Source organism: Esox lucius, chromosome 17, assembly GCF_011004845.1.
Source record: "Esox lucius isolate fEsoLuc1 chromosome 17, fEsoLuc1.pri, whole genome shotgun sequence".
In the NCBI taxonomy this organism is placed as follows: domain Eukaryota; kingdom Metazoa; phylum Chordata; class Actinopteri; order Esociformes; family Esocidae; genus Esox; species Esox lucius.
The window spans coordinates 41,470,988-41,490,572 of NC_047585.1; the positions used below are offsets into that span (position 1 = coordinate 41,470,988).

The 19,585-nt window shown below is 42.5% G+C and overlaps 1 protein-coding gene across 2 annotated transcripts in view; it reads right to left on the minus strand.

Annotated features, from left to right (window-relative positions):
- Window positions 1-808: 808 nt before the first annotated feature.
- eya2 (EYA transcriptional coactivator and phosphatase 2) overlaps window positions 809-19,585 on the minus strand; it is a 34,204-nt gene continuing 15,427 nt past the window's right edge. For both annotated transcript variants that reach the window (XM_034287318.1, XM_034287319.1), the window contains exons 6-16: window positions 18,779-18,855; window positions 18,340-18,520; window positions 18,089-18,228; window positions 17,547-17,630; window positions 13,233-13,322; window positions 6,865-6,923; window positions 5,499-5,659; window positions 4,382-4,496; window positions 3,943-4,064; window positions 3,082-3,182; window positions 809-2,550 (exon numbers count right to left, since the gene is read on the minus strand). In XM_034287318.1, the coding sequence (XP_034143209.1) occupies window positions 2,470-2,550; window positions 3,082-3,182; window positions 3,943-4,064; window positions 4,382-4,496; window positions 5,499-5,659; window positions 6,865-6,923; window positions 13,233-13,322; window positions 17,547-17,630; window positions 18,089-18,228; window positions 18,340-18,520; window positions 18,779-18,855 (1,211 nt within the window). In that variant the 3' untranslated portion in view covers window positions 809-2,469. The remainder of the gene's footprint in view (window positions 2,551-3,081; window positions 3,183-3,942; window positions 4,065-4,381; window positions 4,497-5,498; window positions 5,660-6,864; window positions 6,924-13,232; window positions 13,323-17,546; window positions 17,631-18,088; window positions 18,229-18,339; window positions 18,521-18,778; window positions 18,856-19,585) is intronic.

Consider the following 19,585-nt stretch of genomic DNA (forward strand, 5'->3'; position numbering starts at 1 on the left):
GGGGCAATTGGCCCAAGTTTCCTCATTTGCTGTCCTGTAACATCTAAAATCAAAGTTAGCAAAATAATATATACAATAATTGTATCTGCTTGAGAGAACAGCATACTAGCCACTTCTCCAAAATGGTTTATTGTGTTGTGCTTGAAAGTTAATATCGTTTTAATTTATTCATATATAATTACACAATCGGTGTCCTTTCCTGTAAGTGTTTTAAGGAGGTTGGAGAGGAATCTATTATGTTGTTCAGTTTCTCTGCCACTGTTTCCAAATGCTACAATTTAAAAAATGCCTATTATATTAGTATATCATGGTACCGGTATTATAAAAGCATGCACATAGTATTAAAATAATCTCCAAGGGCTTTGTTGACACCTTTGGATGATTTGGATATTATGAGCGAGAAATGCTTATATGGATCTTTTGACCTGCATACGATTTGTGCCGTAATTCCTTTGTTAAAATAATAGCATGTGGAAACAACGCTAGGGAAACTAAACCGAAGCATGGATTCCCATAATACTTCGTCCATAGACTACTGATATCACAAAGGTCACAAATGTGCCATTTTGTAATTTGGTTGAATTATCCCTTTAACATTAATGTTTGTGTATACAACCAATATATTATAAATCCAAGTAACATACTGTATATTATACAATTATATTCTAATTTAATGGTTAACTAATAACCTGCAAATCTGTATTAATAGAAATATACATAAATATATTTATTTTAATAATATATTTTGGAATACAATTGAATACAGTCAGTATGCAAAACAATCTTGAATAAATGTCACTTATCAGAATGTAATTAATTTATCTTTATTAATCTATTATAATTGTCTGTCAAAAAAAACGAATCAACAATAAATCCTTATATACAAATCGTAGCTAAGCTGACAGGCAGTGTAATACGCACATGCAAGTCCCAAGACAACCATAACAGGTCCATTACATACAGGATATATACCGTATGAACATTCATGGAGAAAGATTACAACAAATGTACACCCAGAAACTTAGGAAGCAGAAAATGTGTTCTCTAGAATATTAAATTACTACACTAAGTCCTCTTCAAGCCAAAATGATATGCCTAAAGTGAGGTTTCACAAGGAATGGATATTTCTTAAGTAATTGATTTTCCTTGTGCTGTGTCAAAAGGGTTGCTTTGTTTCCACATTGATTGAGGGCTCGATTCGACCCATATTTTGGAGGATTCTGGACTATATTGTGATTGACTGTGAATGTAGTATCCGGAAACGCCAGAGTGCAAAACTATAGCACTGAACTTCTGCAATACGCATTAGATGGAGTCCATTTCATGACAGTTGGTTTTGTTAGTGCTGTTGGTCTCTGTCTGTCTGTCCTCTTGGCTAAACTGCAAATGGAGGTTGCATAATTCGTTTTTGCCATTATGCCGAGGAAATGACATTAAATAAGTAAAATATAAGGGTTTTCAAATTTGGTAATATTAATTACAGTAGATATATTGAAAAACATCATCCAGAATCGATATTACCCTGTCTGAGGGAGCAGAGATAGTCTCTGCAGTTTGACTCTATTGTGTGGTTGTTGCAATTCAATAGTCTATTAGATTAAATTGATAATGACACTCATCATTAATGGGCTATGAACTAAATGTTATGGCAATGTATCCATCTTCACGTTTACATGTTGCTCATGTCCTCAACCAATACATTTTAATTTGAGGTCTCAGCTCATAACATTGAGATTGAGCAGTAAGACTGTGGTAAGATTTCATCTACAATATTATTTTGACCAGGTGTAACTGAACTGATCAATAAATAGGTCACATTTATTGGTTAAAACAAATCTAATTAGACTATGAATTTATCAAAAACCTGCTAAATTAGACAGAGGCACTATCAAGGCTGTAGTTATAATAGAAATTCACAATCTATCAACAAAAACTAAGTCATGTGAAATGATCCAGTCAAAGTAGGATCTAGCTAGCTATCTCTAATGACGTGCTGGTAGTGTCCAATCCCCATTTAAACATTTTACAGTTCCCACTTGCCTAACCCATTCCTAATCAGACAATGAGCCAGCACAAAACAAACTAAATATCCATCCTCAGCACAAGGATGAAATGCACTCAGATCCCATATTTTCAGCCTTTTAAAGTTCAGACATAGGATTCCTTTCACATGGAAAACTGGGATACCTTCCACATGGAAAACTGGGATACCTTTCACATGGAAAACTGGGATACCTTTCACATGGAAAACTGGGATACCGGTCACATGTGAACTGATTAAAGCATGTGTAAGATTTCCAGTTTCATTTCTAATTCCCTGCAGGCACAAACATTGGTCCCTTGACTCTTGGCTTTTGTTTTGTAGTAAATTGTCGCAGCCCTCAATCCAATTGGCCCTTTGGGCGGGAAGTGGCTTCACCAGGCAGGAAATAACTGAAGGCATGATGGGAAGTATGGTGATAGCAACCACTAGAGGTAGTCCAGCTCCAGTGCATGACTCAGAGCCTCTAGATCAGGCCGACAGGACACCCTCCAGAAAGGCATGTTTTTCTGCAAGACACAAAAAATGGACATCAATTTAGGCATTCAGATTTTTCTTTCTCCAAATTAAATCAGCTGAGCCGTTTCATTACAGCTCAGCTTGGTAAGTTAGTTAGCCTACAATGCAACCATGGGAACAAGGGCAGAGGGAACCATGGAAACAAGGGGAGAGGGAACCATGGAAACAAGGGGAGAGGGAACCATGGAAACAAGGGGAGAGGGAGTGCGTGATTCATATTCTAAGTTTAAAACCTTCATAGAGGTTAGCAGTTACTACTGGTTACGGATTTCACCGAAATTGCCACCATGTTTTTCGTTTGCTCAGGGAATTTGGAGTTGGTGAATTTTTACTTGGTGTAGATTTGATCCAGTGTTTTGGTGTGAAATATATAGTGTACCACTTCACAACCCCTTCCTGGTTATCTCATTAACACAATGTTTAGACAAGGGCTTTAATGTAACACACTAATGACTGGAGTGTTGAATCTCACCTTGTTTTGACCTTGCATTGTATAACATGAGTGACATGTTGTGGCTCACCTTCTTGGCTACTGACTCTTCCTCTACTCCGTCCCCTATTACCACATAGACTGCCCGCCGACCAAACCGCTGCGCCACGCGGTCAAAGCAGCTCTCCTTTCCTGAAGGACCAACATAACAGTTACCGGCCAAGCAAAAAAGTGTCAATACAGACCTATGCGTTCAAGTTGTTAAAACACTAAGCGTGAGACTGTAACATTGCGCAATACAGATTAAATGCATTTGTGTCATTCCCCTATAGATTTTATTTCCCTTCATAGGAATATGCAATCAGCAGTTCAGCAGAAAATGCACACAATTCTAAATAAACCTTAAAGGGAAAATCCAAGGCTAGACATTAGTCTTTTTTTCCCAGTCTTCCTACATGAGTCATTGCTGGTGTTACATATGTAATTGTGCACCATAGCAGTGTTTCTTTTTCAATCTGTGGTTGGAGTGTTCAACCAGTGATGTCACTGGTTGATTGATGCTGCTGCCTGATGTAAACATGAAGGGAGTCATGTTCTGTACCAATTATTGTGGCCTTTGCGTTTTGCCAATTGCTCAATCACACTACTGGCAAGGGGATTCAGTTGTCCTTGTTCAATAGAGCCATTGAACGATTCTCAAGAATCGTCCATGATATTACACGACCGCCAGTTCGACAAATTTTCTCTGGCTTTGCAAAGACTACAGCCTGACTGGGGCTCTACTTGTTCAGTTGTGTTCCCACTCTCGAAGGAACGCTTTTAAAAATGGAGGATGTGCTAGTTTTTACACATTCTCTAGAGCTTGCCAGCTAGTCAGTCTTTCTGGGACTACGAAACAATGTCTGCTTCTGATGATTGAAGCTCGAGTACCCAGTGCGTCACACCGCCTCACCGGTTTTGGTCGCACTGTAGATGTTCTCTATGGGGAAGGCAGAACCCAGGCCATACAGCAGGACCTTTGACAGGGCTGGTATCAGCTGGGTGGAGGTCACCAGAACGTTAACACAGTTGGGTCTGAGGACAGAGGAACATCAACACATGTCAAGCAGTATATCTTGCTAGCGTACCTGATGACTTTGGCTGGCAGAACTCTTTCTTCAAAATGTTTCTTCACGCTGCACGCAGGAACATAAAACGTCACTCACCATCCCTTCAATACATACAGGAAACCATCCATTTCATAACTTGTCTGGATTATCTACAAAGATCTCTTACCCAACTCTCCCTTTTTCTTTCTTAAGTGAAGCCAATTGTTTACATTGTTCCTTATTTTGTGAAAAACACAGTAACTCAACCGCAGAGTAGCAGCCCAAGATGGGCGCTGTCCTGACCTGGAGTTGATGAGCGCCAGGGCCTTGAGAGCCTGAGTCAGCCACAGGTCTGTGAGCACCTCCATCTCCCGCCGGAGCTGCAGCCACTCCTCGCGCTTGGGGCTGCCCAGCAAACCTGACATACCCAAGAGCTGTGTGTTATGATCATGGGTACGAGGCAGGAATACACTCCAGTTGACACTGCGGTTTGTCTATCAGCTGACTGCCAAACGAGATCACAGGCATGTTCGTGCACGCTCACAGGCTCACTCATGGACACTCACTCACTACTAGTGATGGCCAAATGAGGCTTCATTACCGTTCTTCTAGTAGCAGGGTATTATGCTAGCAGCGCTAACTCTGATTTTGATTTTCAAAATAAAAGCCATAATTGAAATATATAAGGCAATATATTTAGCAATCGTGATAAAGAAAATCTGAGTGCTGCCAGCATAATATCCTGCTGCTACAATAACGCTAATGAAGCCTCATTTGGCCATCACTACTCACAACACACACACACACACACACACACACACACACAGCTACTCTATCTACATGCGGACACCAAAGTTTACCAACTTAGTCCTAACCATAAACCTTGCCTTGAGTCTAACATTAAGGTCAACCTAGCCAGGCTCTATCTCAAAAACCAAACATTAAAGCCTAAACTTAACCAAGCCCTAATGCCAAAACAATAAACTAAACCTAACCAAGTCCTAATGCCAAACCATCACCCTAAACCTAACCAAGTCCTAATGCCAAACCATTACCCTAAACCCAACCGGTAATGACTAAACCCTGCCCCATTTCTATACCCAATTGCAACTTCTCTAATCCTAAAAATTCAGTAAAAATAAAAAAAGCCTTTTTCCTGTTAAACATCTCTCAGGTGGAGACTTCCCCAGTGGTCATTTTATTAAATTCAACCACAGATTTAAGCACACTGAAATAAAAAACATTTATGTCCCCATTACATAGTCAGAGAGACCCACTGGCACACCCCAACACCACCCCCCCTCCCCTCCACTCCCCTCCCCTCCACTCCCCTCCACTCCCCTCCCCTCCACTCCCCTCCCCTCCCCTCCCCTCCACTCCCCTACCCTCCCCTCCCCGCCCAGCTCCTGTCAGAACCCACCTCCCACGTTGTTCTTGTAGGTGCCGTAGATCTCCTTTACTCTCCGGTAGCGGAAGGCCAGTTTCCTCATCCAGTCCACCCCCCCGTGGACTCCGGAGCCCAGGCACAGAGCACCGGCCCCCGCGGGACTCTGGAACCCGTCGGTGGCAAAGTTATATGTGCTGCGGGACAACAACCAACAGAGATCCAGCCATGAGAGCCAAGCTCGGCACTGGGAACCCAGAGCTTCACGCCAGAACCTTCAGACTTCACACGCATGATGTGGTGAAGTTCAATTGAACATTGATTCATATATAGTTTAAACGTTTTATTAATGTGTAGGCTCTCCTTTTATAAAAAGGTACATATTATAAAATATATGTCATGTGTATTTAATATGTAATGTTTTAATTACGTTTTGTGTGGAGCTAAAGCGGAGTCCTGGAGTAGTATAATATAATTACTGAAGTGGTGTAATGAAGTGTGAAAATGTGTGGAGAATAGTTCCTGAAAGCTCTTCAATATGAACAAATGCGCACTGGCATGTTAAAAACATATTGCACTCTCACATTGCACTTAGAAATATTCCTTTGAAACCTATCCTGAAATACTTAATGAATGTAAGTCTAAAATGTCAGGAACAAGGAAGGCAGAGAGAATGAAGGAGTATTAGTTTGGACTTTGAAGAATGTTGGTAACTTCTATTGCCAGAGGGACGAGTGCGCACACACACACGCACACGCGACCTTTACCAAATCTTTCAAATGCAGTATATTTATAAATCATGTCTATAACAACTGCTGTATTTTGCAAAAACTGCATCCAAACCATTGGAGTTATTTTAGCGGTGTAACTAAGAACAAAAGCAGTTTTTCTGTGTCCGTAATACCGCAGTTGCACTTTTTTTTATCTTATTTGCCCTGTGTTTTTCCTTGTAATTGTATTATATCCATTTTCTGACTTTTTTCATTGCAGCTACTCCCAGCGTACTTGGGACATTTTATTTTTACAAAAACATCAGATGCTGTTCTGGCTTTTATCATGCTGGTCAACTGAGAACTCCCTACCAGAATCCTTACACGCCCGAAGGCATGTACTCTACTCAGCACCCCTGGGCTACTCAGCACCCCTGGGCTAATCAGCAAGCAAGATTCAAACCCTGGTCAGGTTCCTGCACATTAATAAAGTTTCAGAAAGGCAATCTTTTTTGTAAGGGACACATTAAGAGAGGTACAGAGACAGACAGAGACTGAGGCCGATACAGACAGAGAGGCGATTTTGAGACAAACAGCGGGACGTATTTTCAATATATCCGTGAAACCACTCAATGCTGGTTTGAGTGTGGGGCCGAGTGGAGTTCAAGAGAAAAAGCTATTCAGTTCACTACCTCAGGTCCTGCCCATTGTCGTCTGACGCCACGTCATCAATATGAACTTGGTCACATTCCTGGGAAAGGAGAGGGAAAGAAAGTGGATATATTAGAGGGGGATCCGTTTCAGAGCTGTGCATGGGCAGGTTTCATCTTAAGGGAGCCTCAGGGAGCGATAGAACGAAAGAAAGAAAGAAAAAAATGAAAACAAAAGACAACAGGAGGCAGCCGGGACAGTCAGGCGCCAGAGGAAAAAGGTGGAATATGGCAGTGTTCGCCCTCCACCTGATGCCAACACACTCCACTAATACACCTCACTAAGACTGACACCCAATCAACCTCTTATGCCAACTGCCCAAAAAATTCTGATCTATCTCACATTAAATGCAGAATTATTTTGTACGTTAAACCAATCTTTAAACCACATTTCCAAAAAGTTGATGCTGCGTAAAATGCACATAAAAGCAGAATGCAAAGATGTGCAAATCATTGATCCCTATATTTAATTGACAATAGTACAAAAACAACAAATCAAATGTTGAAACTGAGAAATATTATTGTTTTGGGAAAATTACATGCCCATTTTGAATTTGATGCCAGCAACATGTTTCAAAGAAGTTGGGACAGGAGCATGTTTACCACTGTGTTGCATCACCTCTTCTTTTAACAATACTCTGTAAGTGTTTGGGAACTGAGGAGACCAACTGCTGTAGTTTTGTGTATGGAATGTATTCCCATTCTTGCTTGATATTGGATATCAGCTGCTCAACAGTTTGTGTTCTCCTTTGTCATATTTTTCTTTTCATAATGCACCAAATGTTTTCAATGGGTTACAGGTCTGGACTGCAGGCAGGCCAGTTTAGCGCCCGGACTCTCACTACAGTGCCATGCTGTTGTAATATGTGCAGAATGTGGTTTGGCATTGTCTTGCGGAAATAAGCAAGGTCTTCCATGAAAAAGACGTAGTCTGGACGGCAGCATATCTTGCTCCTAAACCTGTATATATTTTTCAGCATTAATGGTGCCTACACAGAAGTGCAAATCACCCATGTCATGTGCACTAATGCACCCCCATACCATCACAGATGCCTGCTTTTGCACTGTGCTCTGATAACAAGCCGGATGGTCCCTCTCCTTTTAGTCGGGTTGGACACGGCGTCCAAGATTCCCGAAAACAATGTCACATTTAGATTTTTGAGAACACAGGACAGTTTTCCACTTTGCCTCAGTCCATCTAAAATGAACTCAGGCCCAGAGCAGGCGCTGGTGTTTCTGAATCTTATTTATATATGGCTTCTTCTTTCCATGGTAGTTTTAACTTGCATTTGTGGATGCAGCAACATACTGTGTTCACAGACTACGGTTTTAGGAAGTGTTCCTGAGCCCATGCAGTGATGTCCACTACAGAACCTTGTCTGTTTTTAATGCATTGCCACCTGAGGGTCCGAAGATCACGGCCATCCAATATTGGTTTTCACCCTTGTCCATTCAGAGATTTCTCAGATCTTTTAATGATATTGTGTACCGTAAATGATGAAATCCCCTTGCAATTTTAGGTTGTGATATGTTATTCTTGAATTGTGGCACTATTTGCCCGCACAGTCTTTCACAGAGTGGTGAACCCCTCTTCATCCTTACTTCTGACAGGCCCATCCTCAAATTCCCAATCATGTTACTGACCTGTGGCCAATTGACCTAATTAGTTGTGTGATAGTCCACCAGGTTTAGTTTTTTAGCATTACACAACTTTTCCAGTCTTTTGTTGCCTCTCTCCCAACTTTTTTTGAAATGTGTTGCTGGCATCAAGTTCAAAGGGAGCATTCATTTTCCAAGAAACAATCACATTTCTCAGTTTCAACATTTGATATGTGGTACTCTTTTCTATTGAATATTGGGTTCAAATAATTTGCACACCATTGCATTCTGTTTTTCTTTACATTCTACACAGCGTCCCAACTTTTTTGGAAACGTGGTTGTACATTATACATGTATTTTAATATGTATGCTTGATTAAATTGGATTTCTGGATATTCGGAGTGTTCAGTTTGTTATGTGTTTGTCGAAAGTTAGGGGTGAGTGAGTTGAGTTGAATGTTTTTAAAATCAGCATCACTCCATCAAGGGAATATAACATTCTAACAAAGTTATCAACATACATATTTCAGGACCTTGAAATAATCAGAATTCATGTAAACAGTGCAGCTTTGAAAACGTAGCTTGTCCCAGAAAAGTGGTCTCTTGGCACAACTCACTGTGGGTATGGGGTAAGTTGAGCAAAGAGACAGGGTAAAATGAGCTGGCTACAGATCTCTGTACTGAATGAAATGTTACGACAACTTTTATAAAACCATGTATCTTTATCCCGTAAACACAATTCAACAAAATCACAGCACCAAACAAACACTTGGTACTACTTAAAACACTTGAACAGGCTCGCTGTTATCACATATACCAATGATAATTCCTTGCATTAGAAGTGGGAAGAAAATAACTTGCACTTATCAACATCTGACTCAGCACAGCCCACGGTCATTTGCCTTCTATGTATAGAACAATCTTTAAAGTATCTCCTTTAGATACTGTGCAAGCGTCGGGAAATCCTTAACAAAATAAATGAATTTGACTTGGGAAAATCTGTATTTTGGACCCAACTTGCAGACCACTTTTTCCATGTGGTTTTTTGTCATCCCAGACTCAATTAAATTATGACCTCTACCTAAATATTTGGTCAAATAGCTGAACTTACTCAACTCTCTCCTTAAAAAAAAATTAAATAAAAAATTAAATAAAAAAAACTTTGAAAGAAACTCAAATTTTCTTCCTCAAAGCAATTCATAAAATATGCTTTCCTTTCAAACTCCTACACACGCCACATCCTCCCACCTCCTCTTTACCAAATCCCCTTGCATCTCCACTTCAGATCTGCTATCCTCATCGCTCCCCTTCTCGTCTCCCCTGACTCTCACTTTGGTAACTCCTGACTCCTGCTGTACCTCTTCTCCAACGACGGCTACGCCGGACTGACAGGTCGCCCGATCGCCTTTCAAACCTGGCTGAGGCACAGGAAGACGCTACCTCATCACACTCTCACATCTCAGCCTCTCTCGCTCCCCCCCGACTCCCCCCTAGCACTCCCCCGACGCGGAGACCCGGCTCCCACCGACAGGGTTTGTTAGCGCGACCCACAGAACACAAAAGGCTAAGCTAGTGTTTTATTAGGCAGCTCTCGACCCCGCAGCGGTACATCTCAACGCCTCTGAAGCTAAATTGCCTCGAAGTGCCGTGAAAGGGGGAAGCACATATTTAGCTGGCCGAGTGTCGACAACGAATTATAGATGTGACCAATAGCATACTTTGAAGTATGTTAAATTAAACTGACAATTTCTTAAGCTCCACCAACAAACGTGATCATTTGCGGTTTCACATCTCTCAGGTGGAGACTTCCCTAACCATCATCCCTCCATTGCCTATAGCCTATTCAGCTTTTGGAATATATTGGCTTCCCATTTGCCTGTGACAACAAACCGAGGGCAAGACTCCTCCGGTACACAACTAACAAAGACTGTCACCACTAAAGGCCGACAATGCAGTGAAACTAAAGACAGAGAGGAAGAAAAAAAAAAAGGAACCTAGAAATTACATTTCAGAATGGCTTTGTGAACATTCCTCAGCCTGAGGCGTTGCTCAGCTTTTTGTTAGCTGCTGACAAATGCGAACTTAGATTCTTCCATATGCAAACACATCGCATGCCTAACATCGGACATCACTATAGGCCTTAAAAATTGTGTTTGAAATGGTGTTTGATTGGCCTAGGGAAGTCCAGTGGACTACGGCCCTGCCTCCATTGTGCCCAAACTGCTGCAGTATGGCTCAAATCCGGTTCACGGCTCTTTTAGTAAAAACGCTCTTTCTATCAAAATAAAACATAAACATGCCCAAAACAATGTCCGCTAGTGAAATTAGCCCTGAGACATTGTTTAGCTTTTTCTAAGCTGCTGAAAAAGGTAAATTAATTGCCCACTTAAATCAACCACAGCAGACAACTCACAAGAAGTGGGCGCCATTGTAGGCCTTCTGAAAACATGAGGCATTATTTGTGCTTCCTGTTCCTTGCAAAACTGATGCTAGATTCCTCCGTAAATCCACCACAAGTAAAACAAAGATGGCCGCCACTTTAGGCCTACTAACCTGCATGAGGAACAAACGACAGAGGCGGACAAAACAAGGAACTTAAATATTGGGTTTGACAACGGCTTTGTTAGCCTTCCTCCCCTCAGCTGTTCCTCCTTCCCACAACTAATTTTCCTTTCAGAAACAGACACACACCTATAATTATCAACTCACTGTGTTCCTTCTACCCACAATCCCAATTTTAATCCTTGTCTTTGTCAGAACAAGGCTGTGGAATGCACAGAGAACATATTTTAACCCTAACCCCAAATCACTTTAACCATTAAAAGGATAATCCATCCCCAGAAACACAAGTAATGAAACTCCTATACATTTGGTCAATGCCTGCGATCTATCAGTTGGTAAATATGTTCTTCACTACCATTTAATTTCTACTTTACAACTTATTTTACATCATCGCTGAAATCAGAACATTTTGTAGTAAAGTGTTATATTATACATATTTTGGTCGCTAGAGATGGATAACATCATCCCACTTCAACACTTTATAAACCATCGCCTGTACTCATGAACCCCAGGTCACCCAGTAAGGCAAGGACACTCTTGTCCAGAACACATCCATCCATCCATCTTGCAGCTACCTTACCACTGAGCATCTAAAAGAATCTAGGCAGCCAACCTGTCTAGGGACAGGGTGAGTTTGGTATTCCACTTGTCAGATTTCTTCAAAAACTTCACAGTGCCTTCTGACTAATAATGAATATGAAATGCAGAAAAAGGTCACAACATATATTGTTGTCATAGTTTAGCAATGTACATTTGTGTGAAAAGTTTGCATACCTTGGCAGATATTGTGAAATCTTGGCACTGATTTAGAAAATATGACTGATCATGCAAAACATTTATTTGAGTGATCATATGAAGCCATTTATTATCACAGTTGTTTGGCTCCTTTTTAAATCATAATGATAACAGAAATCACCCAAATGGCCCTGAGCAAAAAGTTTACATACCCTTGAATGTTTGACCTTGTTACAGACACACAAGGTGACACACACAAGTGAAAATGTCAATTAAAGGTCAAATTCCCACACCTGCGGCTTTTTAAATTGCTATTATTGTCTGTGTATAAATACTGAATTAGTTAGCTCTCACATGGATGCACTGAGCGGGCTAGATACTGAACCATGGGGAGCAGAAAATAACTGTCAAAAGACCTGCGTAACAAGGTAAATGAACTTTATTATGATGGAAAAGGATATAAAAAGATATCCAAAGCCTTGCAAATGCCAGTCAGTACTGTTCAATCACTTATTAAAAAGTGGAAAATTCAGGGATCTCTAGATACCAAGCCAAGGTCAGGTAGATCAAGAAAGATTTCTGCCAAAACTGACGAATTGTGTGGGATACAAAGAAATACCCACAGGTAACCTCAGGAGAAATACTACTCTGTTTTGTTTTATGATTGTGTCATTCTGTTATGACCTACAGTTTTATGTGAATCCCATAAGAAATAAAATACATGTTTTGCCTGCTCACTCATGTTTTCTTAACAAATGGTGTGTATATCTACAGCTCTGGAAAAGATTTAGACCACTGCACCTTTTTATTTCCTTTCCAGAAAGGTTGAAAAGGTAAGTTTGAGTGAGGAACAGAAGCATACAATGTGCAGTGTCCTCTTAATTTGAACCCTTCTGTTCCTCACTCAACCTTCCTTTTCGACTTTTTTGAAAAGGAAAGAAAAAGGTGCAGTGGTCTCTTAATTTTTTCCGGAGCTGTATTACCAATTCTCCAAGAGTATGCATACTTGTGAGCACAACTGTATATTACATGAATGTGTTGTTGTTGTTGTTTGGATTATCAATTGAATCTTTCAAGAGAGATTTCTAGAATTAAGTAAAATTAGAAGACGCTCTTATCTAGAGCAACATATTAGTAATGAGTGCATACATTTTTGTACTGTTTTCAAACAGGCCATATGAGAATCAAGCCCAAAACCCTGGAGGCAATCAAACCCACAACCTTAACAACGCCGCTGCTAACCTTGTGCCTTCTTAAACAGTTTGATACTATGGCTAACATAGGCTTTCTGGCTGCGGAACGGATTAGAAACCAAATTTAACAAGAAACAATGTGGATGACGACCGATCAATAAATGAGAACATGGATGATCCATAATAAGTGATGACATCTGATGGATAATTGGACACGGACGACGCACTGTACGGTCTCATCCAATAGGGAAATAAGCCTCACCTCCAGGTCGTTGAAGAACAGCCGTGAGTCTGCCAGGTTGAAGATCATCTCCTCCATCCACAGACCCAGCGACACGGCCTTGGACGAGTCCTGACAGCAGACACACGTATACAGCAGTTTAGAAGTGGAGGTACACTCAAAACACCTAGTTTTCACACAGTTCAGTGGTTCCCAACGCCGGCCCTCCAGTACCACCAACAACACACGTGTCTGTCATAGCCCCAGATAAACACACCCAACTCAATTTGCCCCGGACCTGATGATTCGTTGAATCAGGTGTGCTTGGCTGGGGTTCTGTTGAGGGAACTGGGGGACCAGAGTTGGGGAAACTGCCCCATTTATTTGGACAAAACCCATAACAGGACTCTTGCATTTCCATAGGTCATTGCCGGGAGAGTTTAAACTATGACATCATTGGTTGATCCTGCTGTCTGACCTGAACAAGTTCTTAGCAACTATTGTGGCTTTTGTGTTTCCCCCATTGCTCAGTCCCTCTGGTAACAGGTAGAAAGAATTCTGCATAATCTAGTAGGAAATACAGATGGCCTGTTAATACCAATGAGTGTGGGGAAATTCCACATTTTGATGGTACAGGTAGCCTAACACCATATTAATTGACCGACATGGGTATACAGAGCAGCGGTGAAATAATCCAATTTAAAAAAAAACATGGTTTGCTCTGTGGTAGAAACCATCAGAGGAAGTAGGACAACAAATCTTCAAACAGCCAACTCACACAGGCCTCTAACCATGCAGCTCCGCTGAAAAGACCTGAGAGAGATGCCATGTTCGGTATGTAATCAAGCCAAAGTGTCTGGCCTGATTATCTAATTATTCTGTCTAAACCATGTCCTTGCTGGCAGCCCTTCTCACATCCTGACAGGACAGGTTAGATCACACCAGCGGTGTGACTACATTTCTGTCAATCAATTATTCTGTCTAAATTCCACCCCTATTTAATCTCTCTCTTGCTCTTTCCATACCTCTCTCGATCTCTCACACACGCACGCACAAGCACACGCACGCACGCACACGTGCACACACGAACGCGCACACACACACACAATAAAACTTCCGTAAACAACCTGAGAAACCACAGTTAATAAGAAAACAGTTGGCGGGGCACCAGAGGCTGTTGCGGTGCATTGGCACTGTGGCCATGCTGGTGGTTCTTCAGCTTGGCACCGTGTCAGACCGAGAGAAGGGAGGCGTCAGCCAGAGGTGAGTGTCAGATTAGGTTTCGGAAAAATCCTACAGTTGATTGTCAGAGAAGTAGATTTTTTGAATAAGGGGGGGGGGGGGGGTTGTTTTGTTAAAATGGAGATAATTATCCGTAATCAGCCTCTCTTGCTAAGTGCAAGGCATTTGGAATGCTCCTTGAATGAATGCAGAGGGAGGAATGAATGAGAAATAAGAGGGCCAGCTTACTCCTGCGAAGGACTACGTACTCACAGAACATACCAGCAAGTAATACATCTGAAATTCTGATATTTCCACCTCTTTTTTAGTGAAATATTCTGTGGGAAGCCTTTTCTTTCTTCACTGCAGAAAGTAAGAGGAACCAGTATGATCCAGGCAGTGTAGACCACCTATCATAAACAAAGACTATTCACGTATGATCCAGGCAGCGTAGGTCACCTCTGGTAAAGTTACCGTGGGATCGCTAACAGTCCACGTTCAAAGGTAGTTTAAAAATAATTTCAGCACAACCATTTGTTTTTCGGCACTTGCTGTGGCCACACTGGCCTTGCTCGACATTACGCAGGCTGAACCCTTTTTTAACCTCACTTCATCCCACATCATGGAGCCGGACCTATAACCATCATGGATGAGGACCTATAACCATCATGGATAAGGACCTATAACCATCATGGAGCCGGACCTATAACCATCATGGATGAGGACCTATAACCATCATGGAGCCGGACCTATAACCATCATGGATGAGGACCTATAACCATCATGGCGCCGGACCTATAACCATCATGGATGAGGACCTATAACCATCATGGCGCCGGACCTATAACCATCATGGATGAGGACCTATAACCATCATGGATGAGGACCTATAACCATCATGGATGAGGACCTATAACCATCATGGATGAGGACCTATAACCATCATGGAGCAGGACCTATAACCATCATGGAGCCGGACCTATAACCATCATGGAGCCGGACCTATAACCATCATGGAGCAGGACCTATAACCATCATGGAGCCGGACCTATAACCATCATGGATGAGGACCTATAACCATCATGGAGCAGGACCTATAACCATCATGGAGCCGGACCTATAACCATCATGGAGCAGGACCTATAACCATCATGGCGCCGGACCTATAACCATCATGGAGCTGGACCTATAACCATCATGGAGCAGGACCTATAACCATCATGGAGCCGGACCTATAACCATCATGGAGCCGGACCTATAACCATCATGGCGCCGGACCTATAACCATCATGGATGAGGACCTATAACCATCATGGATGAGGACCTATAACCATCATGGAGCAGGACCTATAACCATCATGGAGCCGGACCTATAACCATCATGGACCAGGACCTATAACCATCATGGAGCAGGACCTGTAACCATCATGGAGCAGGACCTATAACCATCATGGAGCAGGACCTGTAACCATCATGGAGCAGGACCTGTAACCATCATGGAGCAGGACCTATAGACATCATGGAGCCGGAGAGTGTGTGACGTCATGCCAAACAGTTGAGACACCACTTATTTGAGACGCCACACAAAATGAATCATGTGACCACGTGTTTATATTCCAAATTTCAGTCCATGGAAGAAGAAACAGCACGGAAAAAGTGGAACTGCACGTTAAGTCCAAAACAAGTTTAAAAAAAGTTTAATAAATGTAGTGTTATAAGTACATTGAATTGCTATGAGCTCCTAAACCAGCACAAACCTACTGCTACTTTATAGCTGTGTGGACCAATCTAGACATGTTTTTTAATTATTATATATTTTTTTTATATAATCAATATAAATACTAAAGATGAAAAATGCTTTGGGTCCAGGCCACATAGGGTGTCTTAGCAGACCTGATGCTAAGCATTAACATTGAGTATGTGTTGACACCAGGGTAACTATCTGTTTTCCGTACAATGGGTTCCCTATACTAACCCAGTGCCCGCGCTGACCCAGTACCCATGCTTTTCCATTGTCTACGCGTAGCTGTGTGAAGAGACCACTTATTTGGGAGACAAGATATGGTTGAGGAACTGTTGTGGAGCGACGCCAAATGTTAAAACATGGCTCCACACACCCTCTCCCCCACAGTCTACGTGGACCAGGCATGTTGTTTCATCTGCCCGAAGGAAGAAGTGGGGTCCGTTTCTTTAAAAGTGGGAAACCCGAGTTAACATAAACATGAATCGTTTTCAAACGGTGAGCATTGCTGTGAGAACACGTATCAAACTCGCTCCTACCTGACTGGAAAGCCATTCCCTGGCTCATACATAGCCCCACTGGGCCTATACACTCCAGACTTTGGCCGTAATCTTTTGGGGGATTTGGGTAATTTTCCCCCTCTCTCCCTCCCCAATGACTTTTTATTTTCTCTCGGATGTCTGAGTTTTGATGTCAGAGGCATGTCGGATTAAAGTTTCAGCAGGGAAGCTGGGTGGGTGGAATCAGGAATCTGGCACAACAGTCAAGTGTCAGCGCCCCACCCTCCCTCACCCCCCCCCCCCCCAATACTCTCTCCTCCCCTTTCTCCTTTCTCCCGCTCCGACTCCCCGGTTGCATCGCGTCAAACCGCAGAGGGACCGTGAGAATTCAAAACATGGTCAAGGCCAAAAAAAAGAAACATGACTGTTGTTCCCCTCATCAGCTGCCTGTCTCTTACGTAAAGGTTCGTCCTCTGTCAGTCAAACAGCGGGACGTGGGTTGGCCAAACGAGTCCACTGGATATTATAAAGAGCCAGGAGAGCAGAGAAGGAAAACATCAAGCGTGTGAAAAGTTAAGGATAGAGCAAAGAACGAAAACCCTTTCATAAGAGGCTTCAAGGAGTGAATATTAACCGCCACGGTAGAATATTTTCTTCAAGGAGTGAATATTAACCGCCACGGTAGAATATTTTCTTCAAGGAGTGAATATTAACTGCCACTTAAGCAAAGAATGTTCCCTCTGTTTTATTGACATTTATGCTTCACGTTGAAATCTATCTACTCAAGCATTAATTCAATAAAATTACTTCCAGTTTTAGTGTAATTTAACTTGAAAAGTAGTGCAGAGATTGTTCACCATGTAACATTCATGTACGATTATTATTTATTTTTACCTTGCCAAAACGTGTGGAGAAGCTCCCCGTGAGCAAAGAGTGGAAAATAATGATGGTCTCGTCCAGGTCCCATACAAACACACGCTGAAAAGGTAGATGAAGATAAAAAATATTCAGCCAAATAGCACAATTCTTTACCTCTGACAATAACTCTACATAGAAAAGAAGATTACGTTAAGGTATAATAATACATCCTGAAAAATCAGCAGAAAACTCAGTCAGAAAAATGTCATAATAAATGTTGAATGGTACTTCTCCACCGAAGATCTCTGTACACTGTAAACCCTGTTACTGGACCAAACACCGTTATTTTTATTTTGTATTCCTATTGATGTTATGCAGTAATGTTTATTTATTTATATTTATTAGTCCATCCGCCTAACTGTCAAAATCACGTTTCGTTACAGTATGACTGAGTGTTGTGTACATATTGTTTCTGTTGTGTGTTTGTTGTGTGTTTGCCGTGTGTTTTGCGGGCCTGTGGTCAGTAACTCAACTGCTACATCAACAGTGTGTGTGTGTGTGTGTGTGTGAAACATTACCTCTATATCCGAGTCCAGAGGGGGCTGTGGGTCGCTGACTCTTTTCCTGCCCCTCAGTTTTCCTTCGGAGCTCCGTCTGACTGGAACCCCGTCAGGCTCCTTACCCGGAGTGGGGGGGCTCGGAGGCGGGTGGTACTCTCCTGGAACACACGTCCCATGGACCAACGCGTCAGAAACACGAGAGAGCGCCACGCAATGTGCAACAAGTCACTCTCCCGAAGGGAGGAAAGTGGCGGGCCAGCCAGCCGTACCTGATTGGGACTCCGGGCTGTGATTGGGCATGACGGCAGGGTGTTCTGGGTGCTGATAGGGTATGGCGCTGGTGATGGCGCCGGGGCTGATGTTGTTTCCTGTTAGGTACGGGTTGTTGTAGTGTGTGTTGTAATAGGGTGAGTACTGGCTCTGGTTGTAGCCGGAGTACGTCGAGAAGTCCTGTTGGACGAGAGGCGTTAAACCCGTTAGAAGATGCGTGTACACGGTTCTGTGATGCCAGGGACGTGTGTTTGACAAATCACGCCAAGGGTAATGGGAAAATGTGAACCGTTGTGCTGCGTCCTTGAGCATGGCCACTTGTTGTTTCGGGGGGCACTCGAAAGCGGTGACCCGGGTCGTGACCCCGGTACCCAGAAGGTGTTTCAGAAACACAGGCATCCACCAAATGAATATCTCCTGATAATGTCCTGTACTGACCTGCTGTGTGGTGTTAAATGGAGTGGAACCAGTGATTGGGTTGGTTCCCTGGAAAATCCCAGATGAAATACTGCTACCTGGAAAACAACATTAAACCAACTTTCAAATGAGGGAATTTGTTGCAGCTGTACGTACACTGGTAACAGATTGTAAGGCAACAATACTTTCCAAAACATTCACAGGTTTTCACAAAATCCCTTCAACCGCAATTTCGGGAGACAACCTTTGCAACCCAACCCATATTGCCATCAATTCGACGGGATGTCCGAACTAGCGTCATCTGGGCCTCAAATCAACGAATGACTGGCCTCAACCCCTCCAGCGACCTGCTAGCGCCTCGCTCAGGGCAAACAGCGCTTTATTAATGAGTCCCAGCAACAGGGGAGCCTGGTGCGCTAACCGCTCCATCAGTGTTATCTAATCTGCTGAAAGAAGTCTTTACTCTGGTTTCTTTTCCCTGGCCAAGCTCGTCTGACAGCCATCTATGCCTCCATTCATCCCACATTCTCTCCATCCATCCATCTCAAGATACAGCTGGAGATTAATGCCCCCAACTATCCGCGAGTTTCCCATGACAACAAAACACGGTCTTCAAAGCAACGACACAAAGAAACAACAAGGTCTCCAAATAAACAGTGTTCTGGTTTGGTTTACGCTCTGTGGTGTAATGTGTGTGTGTGCGCATGCGCACGTGCGTGTGTGTGTGTGTGCGTGCGGGCGTGTTGGTGGGGTTGTGTGTGTTTGTGTACTTGCTTAACTAGTTTTAACTGGTTTCAAATATTGCACGGCAGTGCCACTGTGCCCAGG